The sequence below is a fragment of the Microdochium trichocladiopsis genome, assembly GCF_020744255.1.
Source record: "Microdochium trichocladiopsis strain MPI-CAGE-CH-0230 chromosome Unknown B0I36scaffold_5, whole genome shotgun sequence".
NCBI classification, from domain to species: Eukaryota; Fungi; Ascomycota; class Sordariomycetes; order Xylariales; family Microdochiaceae; genus Microdochium; species Microdochium trichocladiopsis.
Genome location: NW_025763548.1, coordinates 3,192,891 through 3,208,926, shown reverse-complemented (window position 1 = coordinate 3,208,926; position 16,036 = coordinate 3,192,891). Strand labels below are relative to the sequence as shown.

Genomic DNA, 16,036 nt, shown 5'->3' with positions numbered 1-16,036 from the left:
ATGCACATTAAGATTGATAACGCGAATCTTCCTCGTCGTGTCGCCAGATATCTCTTTCGCAAAACAGCCCGTCAATGCGGCAAGATGGAGAGCCACAATTTCATCCCCGTCCCACCAACATCCTCCTGTTCAGCAAATATCACCCTTCGTTCGACCCATAAAATAGCTTCAGGCATCACTCAACCCTACCGTGTTGTCGTTAAAGATCTGCCGCAGCATGTTGCGATATAGATCTGGCTGCCTTGCAGACGTGCTTTCCCTTGGCCGAGGAGTAAGATCCAGCTCCAAGAACCGGCGGGCAACATGCTCAGCCATTTCCAGCTTGTGGCTCTCCTCTTCTGTCAGAATCGAGCATGCGACTTCCAGATCCTCATCGCGTGCTTGTAGGAGCACGAGCTCCTCTGCTCTGGCCACGATGGCGTCGCTGATCCCATTCAGAGCCGCGCACCGGCTTCCAAAGCTGGATGTGCTTCTTCCGGGCACAAGCTTGAAGAGATTTGTTACTTGTTCCTCCGAGATGTCCGCATGCAAGTCAAGATGAATGTCCATATGGGCCAGTGCAAGGTTCGAATGGCCGTGGAGAAAGTCGCTATCGAAGATCTCGTGAAAGTGAGTTGCCGCGAGGACCTTTGGCCGTTGCTCACCGAGTGATGTGAAGTGATCCAGCAGAGCCGTCATCAAGCCAATCCCATCAAGGCTGTCCGTGCCTTTGCCAAACTCGTCGACTAAAATAAGGCTACGGGGCGTTGCGAAGTTGATTGAAAAGGCCACCTGTCGCAGATCGATGGAGAAGGCGCTCTCGTTCCGGCCGACACTTTCCCGCGTCGCAACACGGGTGAGAATCCGATCGGTGATACCGATGATGGCGTTCTCCGCGGGAACATAACAACCGATTTGCGCCAAGTAGACAATGAGGGCTACTTGCTTCAGGTATACGCTCTTGCCTGAGTGGTTTGGTCCTGTCAACACCAACGTGCTAGGATGATCCTTTTCATTATGCTGCTCCACGGAGGACGAAAGAGGTTGGTCGATCCCGCCTGCAAGGTAGCAGTCATTGGCGATGAATGAAGGGACGACCAGCTCCTGCAAGGGATGGCGCCCGCCTTGGATCTCGATAACATTGTCCAAGGTGATTTGGGGTCGGATCCAATTCTGTTGGCAACTGCCCAGCGCCAACGCAAGCATGCTGTCAAGTTCGCCGAGAACCTCGGATATCGCTACTAATGAAGCCTCGTGCTCGAGGACTGACACGCTGAGACTGTGAATGATTTCGATCTCCCTGTCTGAAGAGCACATGTCAGTCAGACCTTCACTCATCTTTCGTGGTCGATCTCGTGTTACTTACCAATAATCATGCAGTACGCATCTCCAAATTGGGCGTCCATTTCCCTCATCTGCATGTTCTTATAGTAAACGCATCCATCAGCAGCAAATATGCACTCCCATGGCTCTTCTGAACCCTCGCCATCATAACAGCCCTTGCCCGTCTTCGGCTCGAGCGTGACCACCGTCAGGAAGCCTAGCTGGGGTAGAAAACTGCAGTTCTGTATATATGTGCGGGCCCATTCGGGCAGTTGCTGCCTCAAACTAGCAAGGACTCTCGTCAGAAAATGTTCCATGCCATCATAGCTGCGCTTGAGTTCATCCAGCTCGACATCTACCCCATGCCGGACTGCGGTGCGTCCTCGTTCTTCGGATTGCTCGAAGTCGATGGTCTGCGTGATGATATCTCCAACGTGACGGACTTGAACCGGATCGATCGTTGCTGTGATCTAAGCGAACCTGCATTAGACACCTGGCTGTGAAGCCAATAAAAGTAAGATACTCACTTTGCTGGCAAGACCAAGCTCTGCAGCCCCGGGCATTCCCTGTATCAGATCTCGAATTTGAAGCGTGTAGGCCGCGAATCTCTGCAATGTCGCCTAAACATTGTTGTAAACGGAGACTTTCCGCCCCTGGTTATCGACACCTTTCCGGAGTAATCCCATGCACGACTTCATGTTGCCGATTTTACCAAGTGCCTTCGACAACGCACCAATGCTCTCAGCATATGATGGCTGGGAAAGAAAAGCGATAGCGTGCTGTCGACTTCTGATCAGATCGACGTCCAGACTCGGCCGCAAAAAAATCTGTCGTAGCTTCGCTCGTCCTTGCTTGGTTCGTGCATGGCGATGGAACAATCCATAGATGGACAGGCTTTCCTTTGAGCCCGCGTTTGATGTTCCGGAGCCTCTTTGGTGGCTGTTGGGGTGGAACTCTGGTTGCATGATCTGGAGTGCCACAATCGTGTCGGCATTGATAAACATCGAATTAAACAAGGAGAACATCTCTATCCTGCGGACATGGAACGCGCACATCGCGTCAGTGTGGTCTGGAAGATACTGCGTAGAGCGCCGGCGCTGCAAATCAGTAAGTACGGCACCCGCACATCCGATCTGTACAGGAATAATCAGCTCTGTAGCCACCATATTGGTTCGCGATGCTACAGAACGTACCGCTAATTTAGATTCGGCATTTATGGTCGCCCCTAGTCTCAGCATGTGACCTTGGTGGGATTCACCGCCTGGTTCTCCAATCGCGTGGTTGTCGTCATCGACCACGGTGGCGTAATGCATAGATTGCTGGTTGAGCTGGTCGATATCTAGCTTGGAGAGCTTCTCCCTGGCACTCTCGTAATGAAAGTCTGCTGAATTCATACTCCGAAGGATGTAAGCATTGCGAATACTGTCTGTACCACAAGGTTAGCAGGTCACCGCGGCCTGGTACGTTTTGAGCAGTACCACAGACCAAGTGCAGCGTCAGGCCCTTCAGAGTTCCTCTCAAGCGCCTGTACGAGTATTTCAGGGGCTCTCGCTGACAGCAGAATCGTCGTTGGGTGGGAATGTAGCAGCAGAGTCTCGATCAGGTCGGTGGACGCCATTGCAACGTCTTCAAGGAGATGGAGCACTTCATCGACTGCCACGTAGTATGCACAGCCAAGGTCGCCATTATGCTGCATGTCTATGGCCATAATGACCTCGTTGAGAGCATCCATCTCAATTGTGGATGCGGCCTCGTCATTTGAGGGTATCATTTCCGTGACGACGTCCGCTAACCTTTGGGACCCATGTGCGCGGGGCGGCAAATCTCGTCGGATGCTTCTCGCGGGCGTTTCCCTCTCCATGGTTCTGGGCAAGGTTCCTGCTGAATATGGTGTCTGCCTGCCACGGCTTTGAGTCCGATTGCGCTTTGGAGTGCTCGAAGTGCTGTGCGAGGACGCTTTAGACTGAGGATGTACATTGCGACCGTTGGGGTTAGCTGAGGACGCTCTGCTTCCACCTCTGCTTGACGCTCGCGAAGATCCTCCGTAGGCCTGCTGGGGGCGAGCCCGTGGCGATGGCGAAAGCCGTGGGTGTGGAGGTAGTGAGGACATTGCCTCTAAAAAGTCTGCTTTTGATGAAACGAGGCCAACATCAGTGCCCCCACAAACAGAGGATTGAGCTTCTGGAAAACAGTGCCGGACGTAGAAGCGGACAAGCTGTATCTGGCTCAGTGTGAAGACTTTGGCCGGGTCGGTGCTGGAAATAGGTCAATGAGATCACAACCAGCTCGTGCTTATGTGTGTAAGCTTTGTGTTCAGTTGGGCGAATCTGGTGTTGTGAATGCGAATATTGACTCCGGGGAGGAGCTACCCACCAAGCACACCCGCCTGCTTTGTCAGACAGCCAGTCACTTATGCCATGACGACAGAACCAGAGCATTCCCGGAAGGTATGCATAAAGTCAGATAGACCCATCGCCTTGAGCATCCAAAAAGTGCTCCCTTGTTTGAGCTTCGTTTACGAGTGTACGCGAGAGATAATGCGGTCGGAGAATGTATCGATATGCAGGACAAGACATCTGGCGAGCATGTCCTGCAACGAACCCAGTCATATTGAGACCATCACAACGGCGCTATATAACGAACGGCGACATCTACGCGCGCTGGAACAACCATCTATTTGGCCTTGACCCAGTCCGCGAATTCTTTTCTCTGCTTCCGGATGTCCACGAATCCTGGCCTGCTTTCCAGCAGGCGGTACGGGTTGCCAATGTATGTCTTGTCGACCTCGCCACTGCTATTCTTGAACCCGGCTTCTCCTTCTCTCTCAATTTGCCCAGCCCACACGCGCCACTGGATAGGGCGCAGGGTCGAAGTTCCCAACACAAGCCCAAGGCTGATGATCAGAGTTGCCACAATGGTCTCGATCGTGATGTCTATCGGCAGTGAAGACGCGGCATTTGCCTGCGGCGCTGCGAGGGATGCAAGAGATGCCGTACGGTAGGCGAGTAGTGCAGAGTGCTCGTGGGCAGAATAGCAGCTGTAGAGTCGTTTGAGGTTAGTGAACGGACGTCTCCGGAGCAGGAGGCCGAACCAGGTGCCACGTACGCGTGCGCTAATAGCAGCAAGCCAAATGCCGACGTTGATTTGGAGATCCAGCCCATGGTCGCCGATGTTGCCGCGTGAGGTCTGTTGTTGTTTGTCGCTTCCCCGTGCCCGCAAAGTGCTGATGTCGTGCTCCTGATATGATGACAGGCAATCAGTCGCATTAGCAAATAATGACAGCGCGCACACAGAGATATGCCAGTACTGCTGTCTAGCGGCATAGCGGGGCTTCTGCACCTAACGCGGGACCAGGTGCGGCAGGCACATGTGGGCCGAGGAGCAGCAGCGCGTTGGCGGAAGCTCGTAACCTGGAAGCTGCTGGTGACAACTTAGCCCCCCGCAGTTGCATGCAACAGCTCAAGCTCCCCCGCAGCTGCGGGAAGACGTCACTGGCAGAGCTGTGAGCTCCTTACGCCCGTGATTGGATTTGAGGACTCAATGCGGCCAACGGAGAATTGTAAGGACAATGCGGCAACTGGATTTACCCAGACAACCGTGGAAGGTACCCAGCAGACGACAGTCACATGCCCGTGAGCCTTGCTGGATGCTCTGGCTCGAGGTTTCAAATGTGAGCATTGTGTTGCCGGTTCTTTCCTTCGCTCCACATTTCCGGCTGGTACATCACTCGATCTCTCATTGTTCCACCTGCGCGGAAAGAGCAAGCCTGCTGAGCAGGAGCCTGTTGCCGTGCGTCTGTTATAAGTGCGCGCAGAGACCAAAACCCCTCACGCTGCCGTCACCCGCACATGCGTTCTGCTTCTCACCAACCTCCGCTTCTTCCACCAAGCCAGTCTTGTTTCTCTTTCGCACACCTCTGCGATCGGATCATTCCTCCTCTGCTTCTCTACACACCTACCAATCTCTCAGTGCCCAGTGAATAATTCGTCGCCATGCCTCGTGTAAGTCCAACCCACGTGTCTAACCCCACCTACCCTTGCACTCGATCTGTCGGCCGCGCCCGGCGGGTGAGCTCCGGCGCCAGATCAGACAACGCGGGCATTTCGTTTGACCTCTGACATGGAACTCTACAGGTCAAGTACATTCTCCTTGACTGTGACAACACTCTCTGCTTGTCGGAGCGACTGGCCTTCGAGGCCTGCACTGACCTGACCAACGAGGTGCTCGAGAAGTGGGGCAAGCCGGAGCGTTACACTGTCGACCAGCTCCTCGAGGACTTTGTTGGCCACAACTTCCGTGGCATGCTCGTCGGTCTCCAGAAGAAGCATGGCTTCACCATGACTCCAGAGGAGGTTGACGCCTACGTTGACCGTGAGCTCGGTGCCGTGACCAGCAAGCTCAGCGAGAAGTGCACCCCGTGCCCCGGTGTCCCTGAGCAGCTTGCGGCTCTCAAGGAGCAGGGCTATCCCATGTCCGTCGTCAGCACGTCCGCCAAACCCCGTGTCGTTGCCAGCTTGAAGAAGACCGGCATCGACCACTACTTCCCTGACGAGCACGTCTACAGTGCTGCCACCAGTCTCAACCCTCCTTCCAGCAAGCCTGACCCAGCCATCTACAACTACGCCTGCCAGCAGCTCGGCGTCAAGAACTCTGAATGCGTCACCGTCGAGGACAGCAAGAGCGGTGCCACCGCAGCCATGCATGCCGGGATCCCGCTCATCGGCTATGTCGGTGTCTACGGCATCGAGGAGGGCAAGGAGAAGATGGAAGAAATGGCCAAGCTTCTAACGGAGCAGTGCAATGCCAAGGTCATCATGTACGACTGGAAGGAGTTCCCTGAGTGCCTCAAGAAGATCGAAGAGAGCTTGTAAGCCGTCTCAGATCCGCAGGTTGACAGACTTTGATGCGATGGCAAGATCATTGCATTCGCTTGCTTTGGACTGTAGAGCACGTACTTCTTCAAGAAACAGGGGGTAATGAGATAATTGACCAGGAACGAAACGAAATCACCCACAACGAGGCTATGATGAGCAATCGCCTCCGAACCGGCCACTGGCCACTGCGAGTTCTACCCATCTGCGAGGAGCATCCGATAGGAGTTCAGGTAGCTGTATCTTTGCAATATCAGCCTGTGCCACCCGCAAAGTTCAGGTCTCAAGTGTCTGCGATATTGCTGCCCAGGGCATTCCTACCACGCAAGGACGCTGATGCGTTGATCGTGATGTCGACCGGGCTGCCAGCCAAAGGCTCAACTAAGTACGACTACTAAACTAAAACCATATCTGATCTTCTTGGACTAGTCTCTTGGGTTTTTCTTTTTCCTTTTTCATAGTCCATGCGGCTGCCACAGGGTTGTGCCAAGCAAATCACAGCGATATGGTGAGGCTGATTCAGACGACAATATCAGCCAGTCTCGGCTCGGAGAGCAAGACAATAGCGGCCAATGAGAAACAACCTTGAGACGGATGTCGGGGAAAGCCAATTCCCCTCATGGATGGAAGCAACAACCCGAGGTGACGGGCTGCCCGTGTATTGCTCACAGGCTCAAGACGTGAACCCATTGTTGTGCAACAATGACCCTCGACTGCGCGCGGCGTGGGCCTGACCTTACTAGAAGGGCCTCTTGAGATCTCGACTATGATTCGACTGCTGCTGAAGCTCCAACTCTTGGTGATCGCCTGCGGCACAAGCGAAAGGGGATGACAGCCCATCCACATGGTGGTCGACAATGACACGCCTGCGCCCGGCCGCGTCAGTGTGCACTAGTGACCTGTTCGAGAGGGTGGGCCACGGCATTGAAGCGCAATGGACGCGAAACATTGCATTGGACGAAAAGTGTTGCCAGCGCGCAGTTCGCCACGTTTGACGGGCCAAGGTGCTGGACAACACGATGCCAATGCGGATCACTCCAGCAAGAACCCGCACAGTGGCTCGACCCGCCTCGTATCGGCAGCCTCGACCTGCAGCTCAAGATGGTGGGCACTCCACTCTTCACCACCACCATCAATCCTCGACAACGCAGTCTATGCATCATGGGAAAGTAAGAGTACCGCAGCTTTGCTGCACGCAGCACCCCCACCTGGTTGTACTGCAGTGCCTTTGGTGCCACAGGTCAGATCCCGTGCGGTGCGAATGGAGTTCTTCTTGCCCGCACAGCCGACACCAACAGAGAGCCGACCACAGGATCTGGATGATGGTTGAAGCGTGCCTGAGTACGCTTCTGGCGGGCCGGTTCAACGTGTCGGTGGCCATGACGGCGCCAATTACTCTGATTAACAGATCACAGTCTGGCACAGCATGGAGAACCAAAAAGAATAACTGAGGAGGATTGGCCACAGACCTTTGCTACGGTGACTGGCAAGCGCAAACTCCCAAGGCTAAGCAAGGCATGCCCCATGCCCATGCACGACCGACCACACACGACCACACGACATGTTCGGCACTGTACGCGATCCGCCCCTCTTGCTTCCAGTGCTCGACTTGAGGCTGTAATTCAACGGCATAATTATTAAATCAAACGCGAGCGCGCAACGACTTCCTCGGGCGCTGGACCTCGCCATGCTGACACCTGGACATCACCAGGGCCGCCCAGACGATCACACAACTTCTGCGCGCTGGGGCTCGCGGGAATCGAGATCGATCCCGACATGGGAATCGCTTGCTGGCAAGGTGGACAGACAGGGCAGCCTGGCTCGGCGCCAGTCGGTACCTGGTGATGGGGCTTCCGCTGCGCCATAGCCGCCAGCACAGACGGCATGAACAGCGGTCCCGCTGCCTCCCTCCGAACGGCTCGGCCCCCATTTGGCGGACAGGGTGGCTCTCCATAGTATCCCTCATCTTAGTCCTCGGCACTAAGAATAACTGTCGGCAGCTTCCTTGCCCTGGCCCACCAGCAAGCACACTCCACGAGAATGGACCATTATGCAGCGGGGAGCGACTGATCGCCAGCTTCGAGCGGTTTCTCCGTCAATGAGCCACCACTCTTCGTCCCTGGCACATATCGAGACTCTTCTGAGTCACTCTCATGCTCGAAGTGGGCCACCGCTTCAGTCTCAACCCACGAGCGGCACCCGTGCGGCATAGAACGCTGATCATCCAAGCGTCAGAACTACATCAGTGCGAGGACACGTAGTTTACCGCAGCCTCCAGCAATACACGCCAACGCGCACTCGCATCTGACCTGCCTGGCCACAGCATCGACACAAGAGGAAACTGACTTCTGCTGGCACCCAATGGCCGTGCCAACCAGGACGCTCTAGCCAAGGAATTCGATTCGTCTGGGGATCGACTTCGTAATTTTAAAATGGAGCCTGGGGTAAACAAGCCACTGTGCCTGCATGCAGGGATCCCAGCCAGGCGCGCCGCCTCGGCGTCCAGCGAAACCTACGGAACTTACCAGCATCCAGGTCTTCAGAGTCAGTCGACCACGAGACTGTTGCTCAACATCCTCAACCTTTTTTTGTGCGCGGGGCTCTAGCTAGCGATTGAGTGCGGATTGCAGCACGAGGATGGCCATCCAATGACGACCTGGACTCGCCTCTGCCAGCTGCGCAGCTTTGATTATTGTTCTGATGCAGGATGGCAGTAAGAGGCAAGGGTCAGCTCTCGACTTGCGTCAAAACTTGACCTCGGGCGCTGGCATGACACAGGGGAAATTTTCGCAAAAGCATCGCGTGCGTGTCCCAGCATAACTTGGTGCACGGCACAACCAGCCGTCTTTGAAACCCGTCTCGCGCCCTCTGTGGTCGTTCTCAACCACACCCGACCCGACAGAGGCAGCCGAGAGGTGGACTACACAAACCTTGACACTAGTGCTTCAGGTACAAAGAGCCACAGGGGTCCACACACACACTTGGCCTGCAGCGACGGCGGACACGAGGCGCGTCGTGGATGCCAGAGAGCACGTCCCCTCTGGCCACCATCTGGGCGAGCAAAAGAAATCAAGGCAAAGCCCGCCAACGCAGCAAGGCACATGCTTTGTCTCATGCCGGGGATGGCCAAGGATGTTGACGCTAGTTGGCCCGCGTGCTCCACGAGCACCAGATCAGCCCATGGCCCCAAATCTCGTTTTCCCTGCTTCTTGAGTTCTGACGTCCTCCCCTGCTCTTCCTGAGGGCCACGGGCGGCTTTATTAGACATCCTCGCCCTCTCCTCTTGTACCAAACATTCCTCTCAACCCTTCCTATTCCTAACCGCAATCCACTGTCGCTTATACTCAGCATCCTTCGCTTCGTAATCAAACTTACTCGGTAATATATTAATATCAACTATTCCACGAGTCGTCTACACAACAGACCAGCCTGCCAAAATGCGTTTCACCTCTATCCTCATTGCTGGCGCCGCCGCCGCCGTCGCCCACGCCCAGAGCGCGACCTCGACTCCTGCGCAGACTCCCACCGGCACTGGCATGAGCCCTGCCCAGTCCTCCTCTTTGGCCTGCCTTGACGCTTGTAAGTCGATCTGCCGAGTTTCCTTTGGTGAAGTCTTGCGGCCTGAAGAGCAGCTACTAATCTGTACTCTTAATTTCGTCTAGGCGCCCCTGGTGATGTCAAGTGCCAAGCCGACTGCATTGCCGTTCCCTCGCCCAACGACCAGAACGCCAACGACACCACCGCATGTGCCGCTGCCTGCCCCAAGAGCGACGGCAGTGCTGGCGGCAACGAGGCCTGGGGCCAGTGTGTGTCCAACTGCATCTCGCAGAACTACTTTGCGTCCAGCGGCACCCCCGAGCCCACTGGTGGTGCCGGTGGCTCCGGCTCCGGCTCCGGCAGCTCTGCTGCTCCCTCTGCCGCCGCCCCTGTCACTTCGACCGTTACTTCGAACGGCTCGACCTTTGTCACCACCCACACTCCTACCGCCTCTCACTCCCAGAGCGGCAGCGCAAGCTCTCCCAGCACCACTCCTAATGCTGCCGGCATGGTCACCGTCAGCACTGGTGCTGGTATCTTTGGTCTCATCGCTGCTGTCTTTGCCCTCTAAGTCAATGGCCACAATTAGTTGGTAGTCAGGATGTCAGGGCCACTTTTTTGGTTCTGGATGTGCGGAAGAGTGGGAGGCAGATTGAGCGGCAGAGGATGAGGAAGGATCTAATGAGTTGAAGAGGGGGGGGTCTGTGGACTCTTCCCAATGAGATGGATGATGAGAGGAGATATCAGCCTAGTGTACGGAGATGTAGCTTACACAATAATACCCATCTACCATTTCGAAAAAAAGAAACAAAAAAGAAACAAAAAAGAAATAAAGAGAAACAAAAAGCTCCTTTGATGCCTCGTGTCCGCTGATTGCGATGTATCGCGCTGTCCCTTGGTGCTGATCCAGAAATTCGAAGACAGTTCAGTGATAGCCAGGACAAAACTCAAGCCTTATAGCTATGGCACTTGGGGCCATTCTCCTTTCTGAGCAAAAAGCAGCCTGCCATGAAACATAGAAACTGGCGACAGTGGGGAACAGCTGGACGTCGTATGTCAACTAACCCATCGACTCTCTCTCTCTCTCTCTGCGGACGAGCGGCTAGCATGGCAGCAATTTAAATGCACAAGAAGACTCCCTCCTGTGTCTTGTGTCTGTAGACCAAAACAAGTGCTAGGGGGTGGATAGAGATCGTAGGTCACTTGTGGCTGCGCGTATATATATTTATATATCTGAGATCGAGCTCGTCCTTCATCTGCATAAGAGGGATGGGCATATCAGTGGTTTCCATCCCACGCTCGTGGTCCTTGGGAGTGTGTTGAACTCGAGCTTCGCCTCGCCCCGCCCATGGCATACTCTCCTCTATCGTCGCTCCTTTGAAATATGTGTTGAGAATGGCTCGATATGTACACTTCTTCTGGTCCTGCCTTCTGGGCTCCCCTCCACACGGGATTCCCCGCGAGACTTGTTCATCTTTCGAAAAATGGAATAATCATGAAAAAAAAAAAAAAAAAAAAGATCGCCTTGCGTTATGCAATCATGCCGTCTTGGAAGTCGGCAGGGTTTCGGCAACGTCGCTGATCCACGGGATGCCCATCTTGTGCATCTCCACGGCGAGCTGGAAGAGGTAATCGAGACTGTGGTAGGAGAATGTTAGCTCTGCGCAAAGGGGTCCTGGGTCCTGGTCCTCATCATTTCAAGAAGGAATTCTGGCGTTTGAGAGAAAGACACACCTCTCGCACATGGTCTTGGCCTTGTGCACGTTGTCGCCCCACACGTACACGCCATGCCGCCGCACCAGCACCGCGTACGTGTCCGGGTACTCGTCCATCGCGGCCTCGAGGAACTCGGTCAGGTCCTCCTCGTGCGCGGTGTTCTCGATCACGGGGATTCGCAGGGTGTCGTGGTATCCCAGGTTCCCCTGCTTGCCGTGGCCCTTGCCGAAGCCCTTGATCTGCTCAATGTTGTTGATCTCGAAGAGGCGCGGGTGGTGGTTGTTGCTGCCCTTGGCGGCAGCGCCCGTCTCGAGCAGCAGGGTGACGAGCACGGCCCACTGGGAGTGCGTGTGGATGCAGCAGCCGGCGCCACGCTTGGTGAAGGCCGCGAGGAAGAGCGGGGTGCACTGCGAGGGCTTGTAGATGGGTGGCGAGCGCAGGTACACCCTGATCTTGAAGTCGGTTTGCGCGGCGAGGGAGAGGACGTAGATGTCGCTGGCCTTCATGAGCTCCTTTTGGACGCCCGAGGGGGCGAGGTAGACGAGATCACTGTGGAAAGTGAGAGGAGATATTGGTTAGCGACTGATGGCTTCAGCGGGAGAAGAGAGTGAGCAGTGTCTATCTCCGAGGGAGCGTGGTTCGAATGTCGGGACTTACTCGTTGCGTATCGAGCAGCCGCCTCCAGAGCCGGTGACCCAGCCGAGATTCCAAAACTTTGCGCAGAGCGAGGGGATGAGATTGGCGGGGTGCTCGGGGTCATCCGACTTGACAAGGTGGTGATTCCCATCCGCTGAAGTCTGGTCTGCCATGTTGCTGTTGGGGCTGTGATGGGTGTTTGGGAGGCGGCTGGCGGCTTGGGAAAAAAAAATACGGAAATGACGTCGCTTGGTGAATGTGAAACTCTGGCGATGGCTCGGCTGGCTATGGAAGAATGCAGGCCTAAAATGATGGCCTGAGGAGTATGACTTGCCCCTTGAAGTCAGAAGATGCCCGAGATATCAGGCGAATATGGACCTGGTCGAAGCAATATGGGAAACGGTCAGGACGGTAGCGAGTGCTGAAGAACTCGGGACTATGGATCGATTTGAGGAGGGACAGGATGGCGGGGCTCTGAAGCTGGAGAACGGGGTCCACGAGTAGCTTCGTGAGAGCTAGCAGGGTTCCCGCCAGCTATGGGCCATGATTGGACAATTGCCAGCACGTTCTCTTGAGCTGTCTGAGGGTCATTGCTTCAGCTTCTCATTGGTTGACCCCGACGATGCGTATGGTATCCTTGCCAATGGCAGACGACTTTCAAAGGCCAGAAGTTGAGCTTCTTGACAACGTCATCTGCTGACATGTGGAATGGCAATTGACAAGCCATCTCGAGCCTGCTCAGAATGTCATCTATGCACAGCCGCAAATCCACGCCACGAGCAAACATCGCCGTGTGTTGGTGGCCAAAAGTGGTCAAGTCCAGGCGTGTCAATCGCTACGGGTTTGCTTCCTTCTTCTGGAACATCTGGCGAATGGTCAATCATGGAGAAGCATGTGGAATGAGAAGCAGTTGGCCGGATCGATTCAGGGTTTACCTGGATGTCTGACCCTGTCTCACCACCAGGGGGAAGGCGGGCTCATTGCCAATTTTGGCTCAATGGCTTGAGATAAGACCAGAGCACCGCTTGACGCACGACTTTGACGCCTGTCATGTCATACAACATTGCGAGTTGCTGGCAATTCCCCGTCCCGTTCATGATATGTGCCTGGACAGAGTCTCGGCGACGTTACGCAACGGGACACAGCCTGTGATGCCTGTGCGAGCCAGATTGGGGGCCACATCCTGCCTTGGCCAGATTTAGCAGCGGGCGCAAGTCGACAGACAAACAGAGGTCGGAGGACATACAGTAGACAATCTGAGTCTTCGAGAATGCTCTATCGTGCGAGGTGCCTTGACCATGCGGGATGGGACCCCTGTCCTGCTCTGGTCAGTTGCTGGAGCACCTGGAAGTTGGGGTTTTGGTGGAGGCAACTGGCCACTGTGTGCGCGAGGAGGACACGTGGAGCCCAAACTCCAAGGGCCTGCCCGCCCAGATAAATCCCCTGCCGCAATCGCCGTCGGCCATTCTGTCGCCCTGCGCCGTCTCCTCCACGTTCTGCCTTCTTCCACCCGCACGAGCTGTCCTCATCACAGCATCGATCCCCCCCATTCCCTCCGCTCCAGCCCTCTCTCTGCTCGCCACCGCGGAATTGTAGCGTGAGTCTTCCCATTCCTGCCAGGCTCGCCGCTCCATTCCTGCTTGCCGTCTCGGGCCCGCGCCACCAACACCCGAGCTTCTAGCTTGGTCAGCGGTGCCACGACCTGGCCACGCACGCTGGGGGCTTCACCTGGTGCTCACCATCTTTTGGAAGCTTCCCTTGCTGACAATCGGCCTTTCATTCACAGTGCTTCATATCTCAGAGAAACTTCAAGATGAAGATCAACTCGGCGATCGCCGCGGCCATCTTGGCCTTCACCAGCGGAACCTACGCTGATGAGGACGTTCCCAAGAAGGCCTCGCCCGCTGCCGTCGACCTTCCCACCTTTACTGTGAGTCCACCGCGCTACCATTGACATCGATCGCTCCCGAGTCGCATGTTAATTCCTGTGCCACCATCTACAGCCTACCAGCCTCAAGGCGCCCTTCCTCGAGCAATTCACAGACGACTGGGAGGCCAGGTGGAAGCCGTCGCACGCCAAGAAGGACACCACCGGCTCCGAGGAGGAGTGGGCTTACGTCGGCGAGTGGGCTGTTGAGGAGCCCACCGTCCTCAAGGGCATGCAGGGCGAGAAGGGTCTCGTTGTCAAGAACCCTGCTGCCCACCACGCCATTTCCGCCAAGTTTGACAAGGTCGTCGACACGACGGGCAAGCCCCTCGTCGTCCAGTACGAAGTCAAGCTGCAGAGTAAGTGGTCACTCTCGTGGCTTGGATCATCATCCAATCGCTAACATGGCTTTGTGTAACCACAGAGGGTCTCGAATGCGGTGGTGCCTACCTCAAGCTTCTCCGTGAGAACGAAGGCCTGCACCAGGACGAGTTCGCCAACACCACCCCTTACGTGATCATGTTCGGTCCCGACAAGTGCGGTCACAACAACAAGGTCCACTTCATTTTCAACCACAAGAACCCCAAGACGGGCGAGTATGAGGAGAAGCACCTCAAGACTCCTCCCTCGGCTAGCATCGTCAAGACGACCGAGCTCTACACCCTCATTGTCAACCCTGACAACACCTTTTCCATCCAGAAGAACCACGAGACCGTCCGCGAGGGCTCGCTCCTCGAGGACTTCTCGCCCTCTGTTAACCCCGAGGCCGAGATTGACGATGCCGAGGACACCAAGCCCGAGGACTGGGTCGATGACGCCCGCATTCCCGACCCTGAGGCTACCAAGCCTGACGACTGGGACGAGGACGCTCCTTATGACATTGTCGACGAGGACGCCACCATGCCCGAGGACTGGCTCGAGAACGAGCCGCTCACCGTCCCCGACCCCGAGGCTGAGAAGCCTGAGGACTGGGATGACGAGGAGGACGGCGACTGGATCGCTCCTACTGTCCCTAACCCCAAGTGCGCTGAGGCGTCTGGCTGTGGCCCGTGGTCCAAGCCCATGATCAAGAACCCCGAGTACAAGGGCAAGTGGGCCGCTCCTTACATTGAGAACCCGGCCTACAAGGGAGTCTGGAAGCCTCGCAAGATTGCCAACCCCGACTACTTTGAGGACAAGACCCCCGCCAACTTTGAGCCCATCGGTGCTGTAAGTGCATAACATTCTCGAACTTGTCATCTTGCGATCGTCTCACTAACCGCGCCTTTGCAGATTGGTTTCGAGATCTGGACCATGCAGAGCGACATCCTCTTCGACAACATCTACGTCGGCCACTCCATCGAGGACGCCACCGCCCTTGCCGCCGAGACGTTCGACAAGAAGCACCCCGCGGAGAAGGCCATCGAGGAGGCCGAGAAGCCCAAGGAGGCTGAGAAGCCCAAGTCGCCCTCCGACCTCAAGTTCCTTGACGACCCCGTCCACTATGCTCGGGAGAAGCTTGACCTCTTCCTCACCATTGCCCAGAAGGACCCCATCCAGGCCGCCAAGTTTGTGCCCGAGGTTCCTGCCGCCATCGGTACCCTCCTCGTCTCGGTCATTGCTATCTTTGGGCTTGTCGCCATGGGTGGCAGCACCCCTGAGCCCGTCAAGAAGGTCGCCAAGGATGCGAAGGCCAAGGCCGTTGAGGCCAAGGACAAGGCTGCCGAGGCTGTCGCCACTGGCACTGAGAAGGCCAAGGAGGCCACCAAGCGCACCACTCGGAGCCAGTCTTAAACAGTCTGTTTGTATTGAATTTGCGGCGCGGGAGGAAGCGACATGAGAAAAAAAGATGGAATGACACGCGATCATGTCGAGTGAGCATGAGCGACGTGGGTGATTGTCCCACACTTTGTGCAATATTTATGTCTTTGCGAATTGATTGGCGCTCTTCAAGCATGGATGTATGCTAGATAGGCAGAAGAGAATTTCAAAAGAAAAAAAAGAAAGATCATGCTATAATTTCGCTGTAATATGTTGTGGACATGGAAACGTTGTTGTTCGTTGCGCT

At 55.6% G+C, this 16,036-nt stretch overlaps 8 protein-coding genes across 8 annotated transcripts; 4 read left to right on the top strand and 4 right to left on the bottom strand.

Annotated features, from left to right (window-relative positions):
* Positions 1–168: 168 nt before the first annotated feature.
* B0I36DRAFT_374438 (muts domain V-domain-containing protein) lies at positions 169–3,010 on the bottom strand (the record flags this gene model as incomplete). The annotated part of the gene is given in 11 exon segments (XM_046160273.1): positions 169–282; positions 304–486; positions 505–1,283; positions 1,346–1,772; positions 1,830–1,910; positions 1,929–1,955; positions 1,968–2,270; positions 2,283–2,334; positions 2,356–2,399; positions 2,496–2,728; positions 2,767–3,010. The coding sequence occupies 11 exon segments, from the start codon at positions 3,008–3,010 to the stop codon at positions 169–171; spliced, it is 2,487 nt and encodes an 828-aa protein (XP_046013275.1).
* A 760-nt stretch (positions 3,011–3,770) lies between these two features.
* On the bottom strand, positions 3,771–4,620 carry B0I36DRAFT_324255 (membrane magnesium transporter-domain-containing protein). The gene is made up of 2 exons (XM_046154075.1): positions 4,408–4,620; positions 3,771–4,339 (listed from the first exon to the last, which is right to left on the bottom strand). The coding sequence occupies exons 1-2, from the start codon at positions 4,566–4,568 to the stop codon at positions 3,976–3,978; spliced, it is 525 nt and encodes a 174-aa protein (XP_046013274.1). The 5' UTR covers positions 4,569–4,620; the 3' UTR covers positions 3,771–3,975.
* A 580-nt stretch (positions 4,621–5,200) lies between these two features.
* Positions 5,201–6,433, top strand: B0I36DRAFT_124583 (phosphoglycolate phosphatase). Its single transcript, XM_046148094.1, has 2 exons — positions 5,201–5,303; positions 5,436–6,433. The coding sequence occupies exons 1-2, from the start codon at positions 5,295–5,297 to the stop codon at positions 6,171–6,173; spliced, it is 747 nt and encodes a 248-aa protein (XP_046013273.1). The 5' UTR covers positions 5,201–5,294; the 3' UTR covers positions 6,174–6,433.
* Positions 6,434–7,234: 801 nt separating this feature from the next.
* B0I36DRAFT_324249 (uncharacterized protein) lies at positions 7,235–7,605 on the bottom strand. Its single transcript, XM_046154074.1, has one exon. The coding sequence runs from the start codon at positions 7,552–7,554 to the stop codon at positions 7,333–7,335; it is 222 nt and encodes a 73-aa protein (XP_046013272.1). The 5' UTR covers positions 7,555–7,605; the 3' UTR covers positions 7,235–7,332.
* A 2,005-nt stretch (positions 7,606–9,610) lies between these two features.
* Positions 9,611–10,281, top strand: B0I36DRAFT_349645 (uncharacterized protein; the record flags this gene model as incomplete). Its single annotated transcript, XM_046156818.1, has 2 exons — positions 9,611–9,752; positions 9,836–10,281. 2 exons carry the CDS (start codon positions 9,611–9,613, stop codon positions 10,279–10,281), a joined length of 588 nt encoding a protein of 195 aa, XP_046013271.1.
* A 946-nt stretch (positions 10,282–11,227) lies between these two features.
* On the bottom strand, positions 11,228–12,520 carry B0I36DRAFT_124559 (methylthioribulose-1-phosphate dehydratase). Its single transcript, XM_046148093.1, has 3 exons — positions 12,084–12,520; positions 11,445–11,975; positions 11,228–11,348 (listed from the first exon to the last, which is right to left on the bottom strand). Exons 1-3 carry the CDS (start codon positions 12,233–12,235, stop codon positions 11,249–11,251), a joined length of 783 nt encoding a protein of 260 aa, XP_046013270.1. The 5' UTR covers positions 12,236–12,520; the 3' UTR covers positions 11,228–11,248.
* A 1,028-nt stretch (positions 12,521–13,548) lies between these two features.
* Positions 13,549–13,904, top strand: B0I36DRAFT_422624 (uncharacterized protein; the record flags this gene model as incomplete). The annotated part of the gene is made up of 1 exon (XM_046162211.1): positions 13,549–13,904. A coding segment is annotated over one exon (195 nt), but the record flags the coding sequence as incomplete, so codon positions are not given.
* On the top strand, positions 13,876–15,762 carry B0I36DRAFT_349643 (Calreticulin family-domain-containing protein; the record flags this gene model as incomplete). The annotated part of the gene is made up of 4 exons (XM_046156817.1): positions 13,876–13,992; positions 14,066–14,348; positions 14,414–15,198; positions 15,262–15,762. The coding sequence occupies 4 exons, from the start codon at positions 13,876–13,878 to the stop codon at positions 15,760–15,762; spliced, it is 1,686 nt and encodes a 561-aa protein (XP_046013268.1).
* Between the last annotated feature and the right edge of the window lie 274 nt (positions 15,763–16,036).

Excerpts from the sequence above, each read along its gene's own strand:
- B0I36DRAFT_324255 (XM_046154075.1), bottom strand. The coding sequence starts at position 4,568 with ATGCGACTGATTGCCTGTCATCATATCAGGAGCACGACATCAGCACTT. Across the intron at positions 4,340-4,407 it reads TTGCTGCTATTAGCGCACGC|CTGCTATTCTGCCCACGAGC; the intron begins GTACGTGGCACC and ends ACGACTCTACAG.
- B0I36DRAFT_324249 (XM_046154074.1), bottom strand. The coding sequence starts at position 7,554 with ATGGCCACCGACACGTTGAACCGGCCCGCCAGAAGCGTACTCAGGCAC.
- B0I36DRAFT_124559 (XM_046148093.1), bottom strand. The coding sequence starts at position 12,235 with ATGGCAGACCAGACTTCAGCGGATGGGAATCACCACCTTGTCAAGTCG. Across the intron at positions 11,976-12,083 it reads GGCTGCTCGATACGCAACGA|TGATCTCGTCTACCTCGCCC; the intron begins GTAAGTCCCGAC and ends CACTTTCCACAG. Across the intron at positions 11,349-11,444 it reads GCCAAGACCATGTGCGAGAG|TCTCGATTACCTCTTCCAGC; the intron begins GTGTGTCTTTCT and ends CTCCTACCACAG.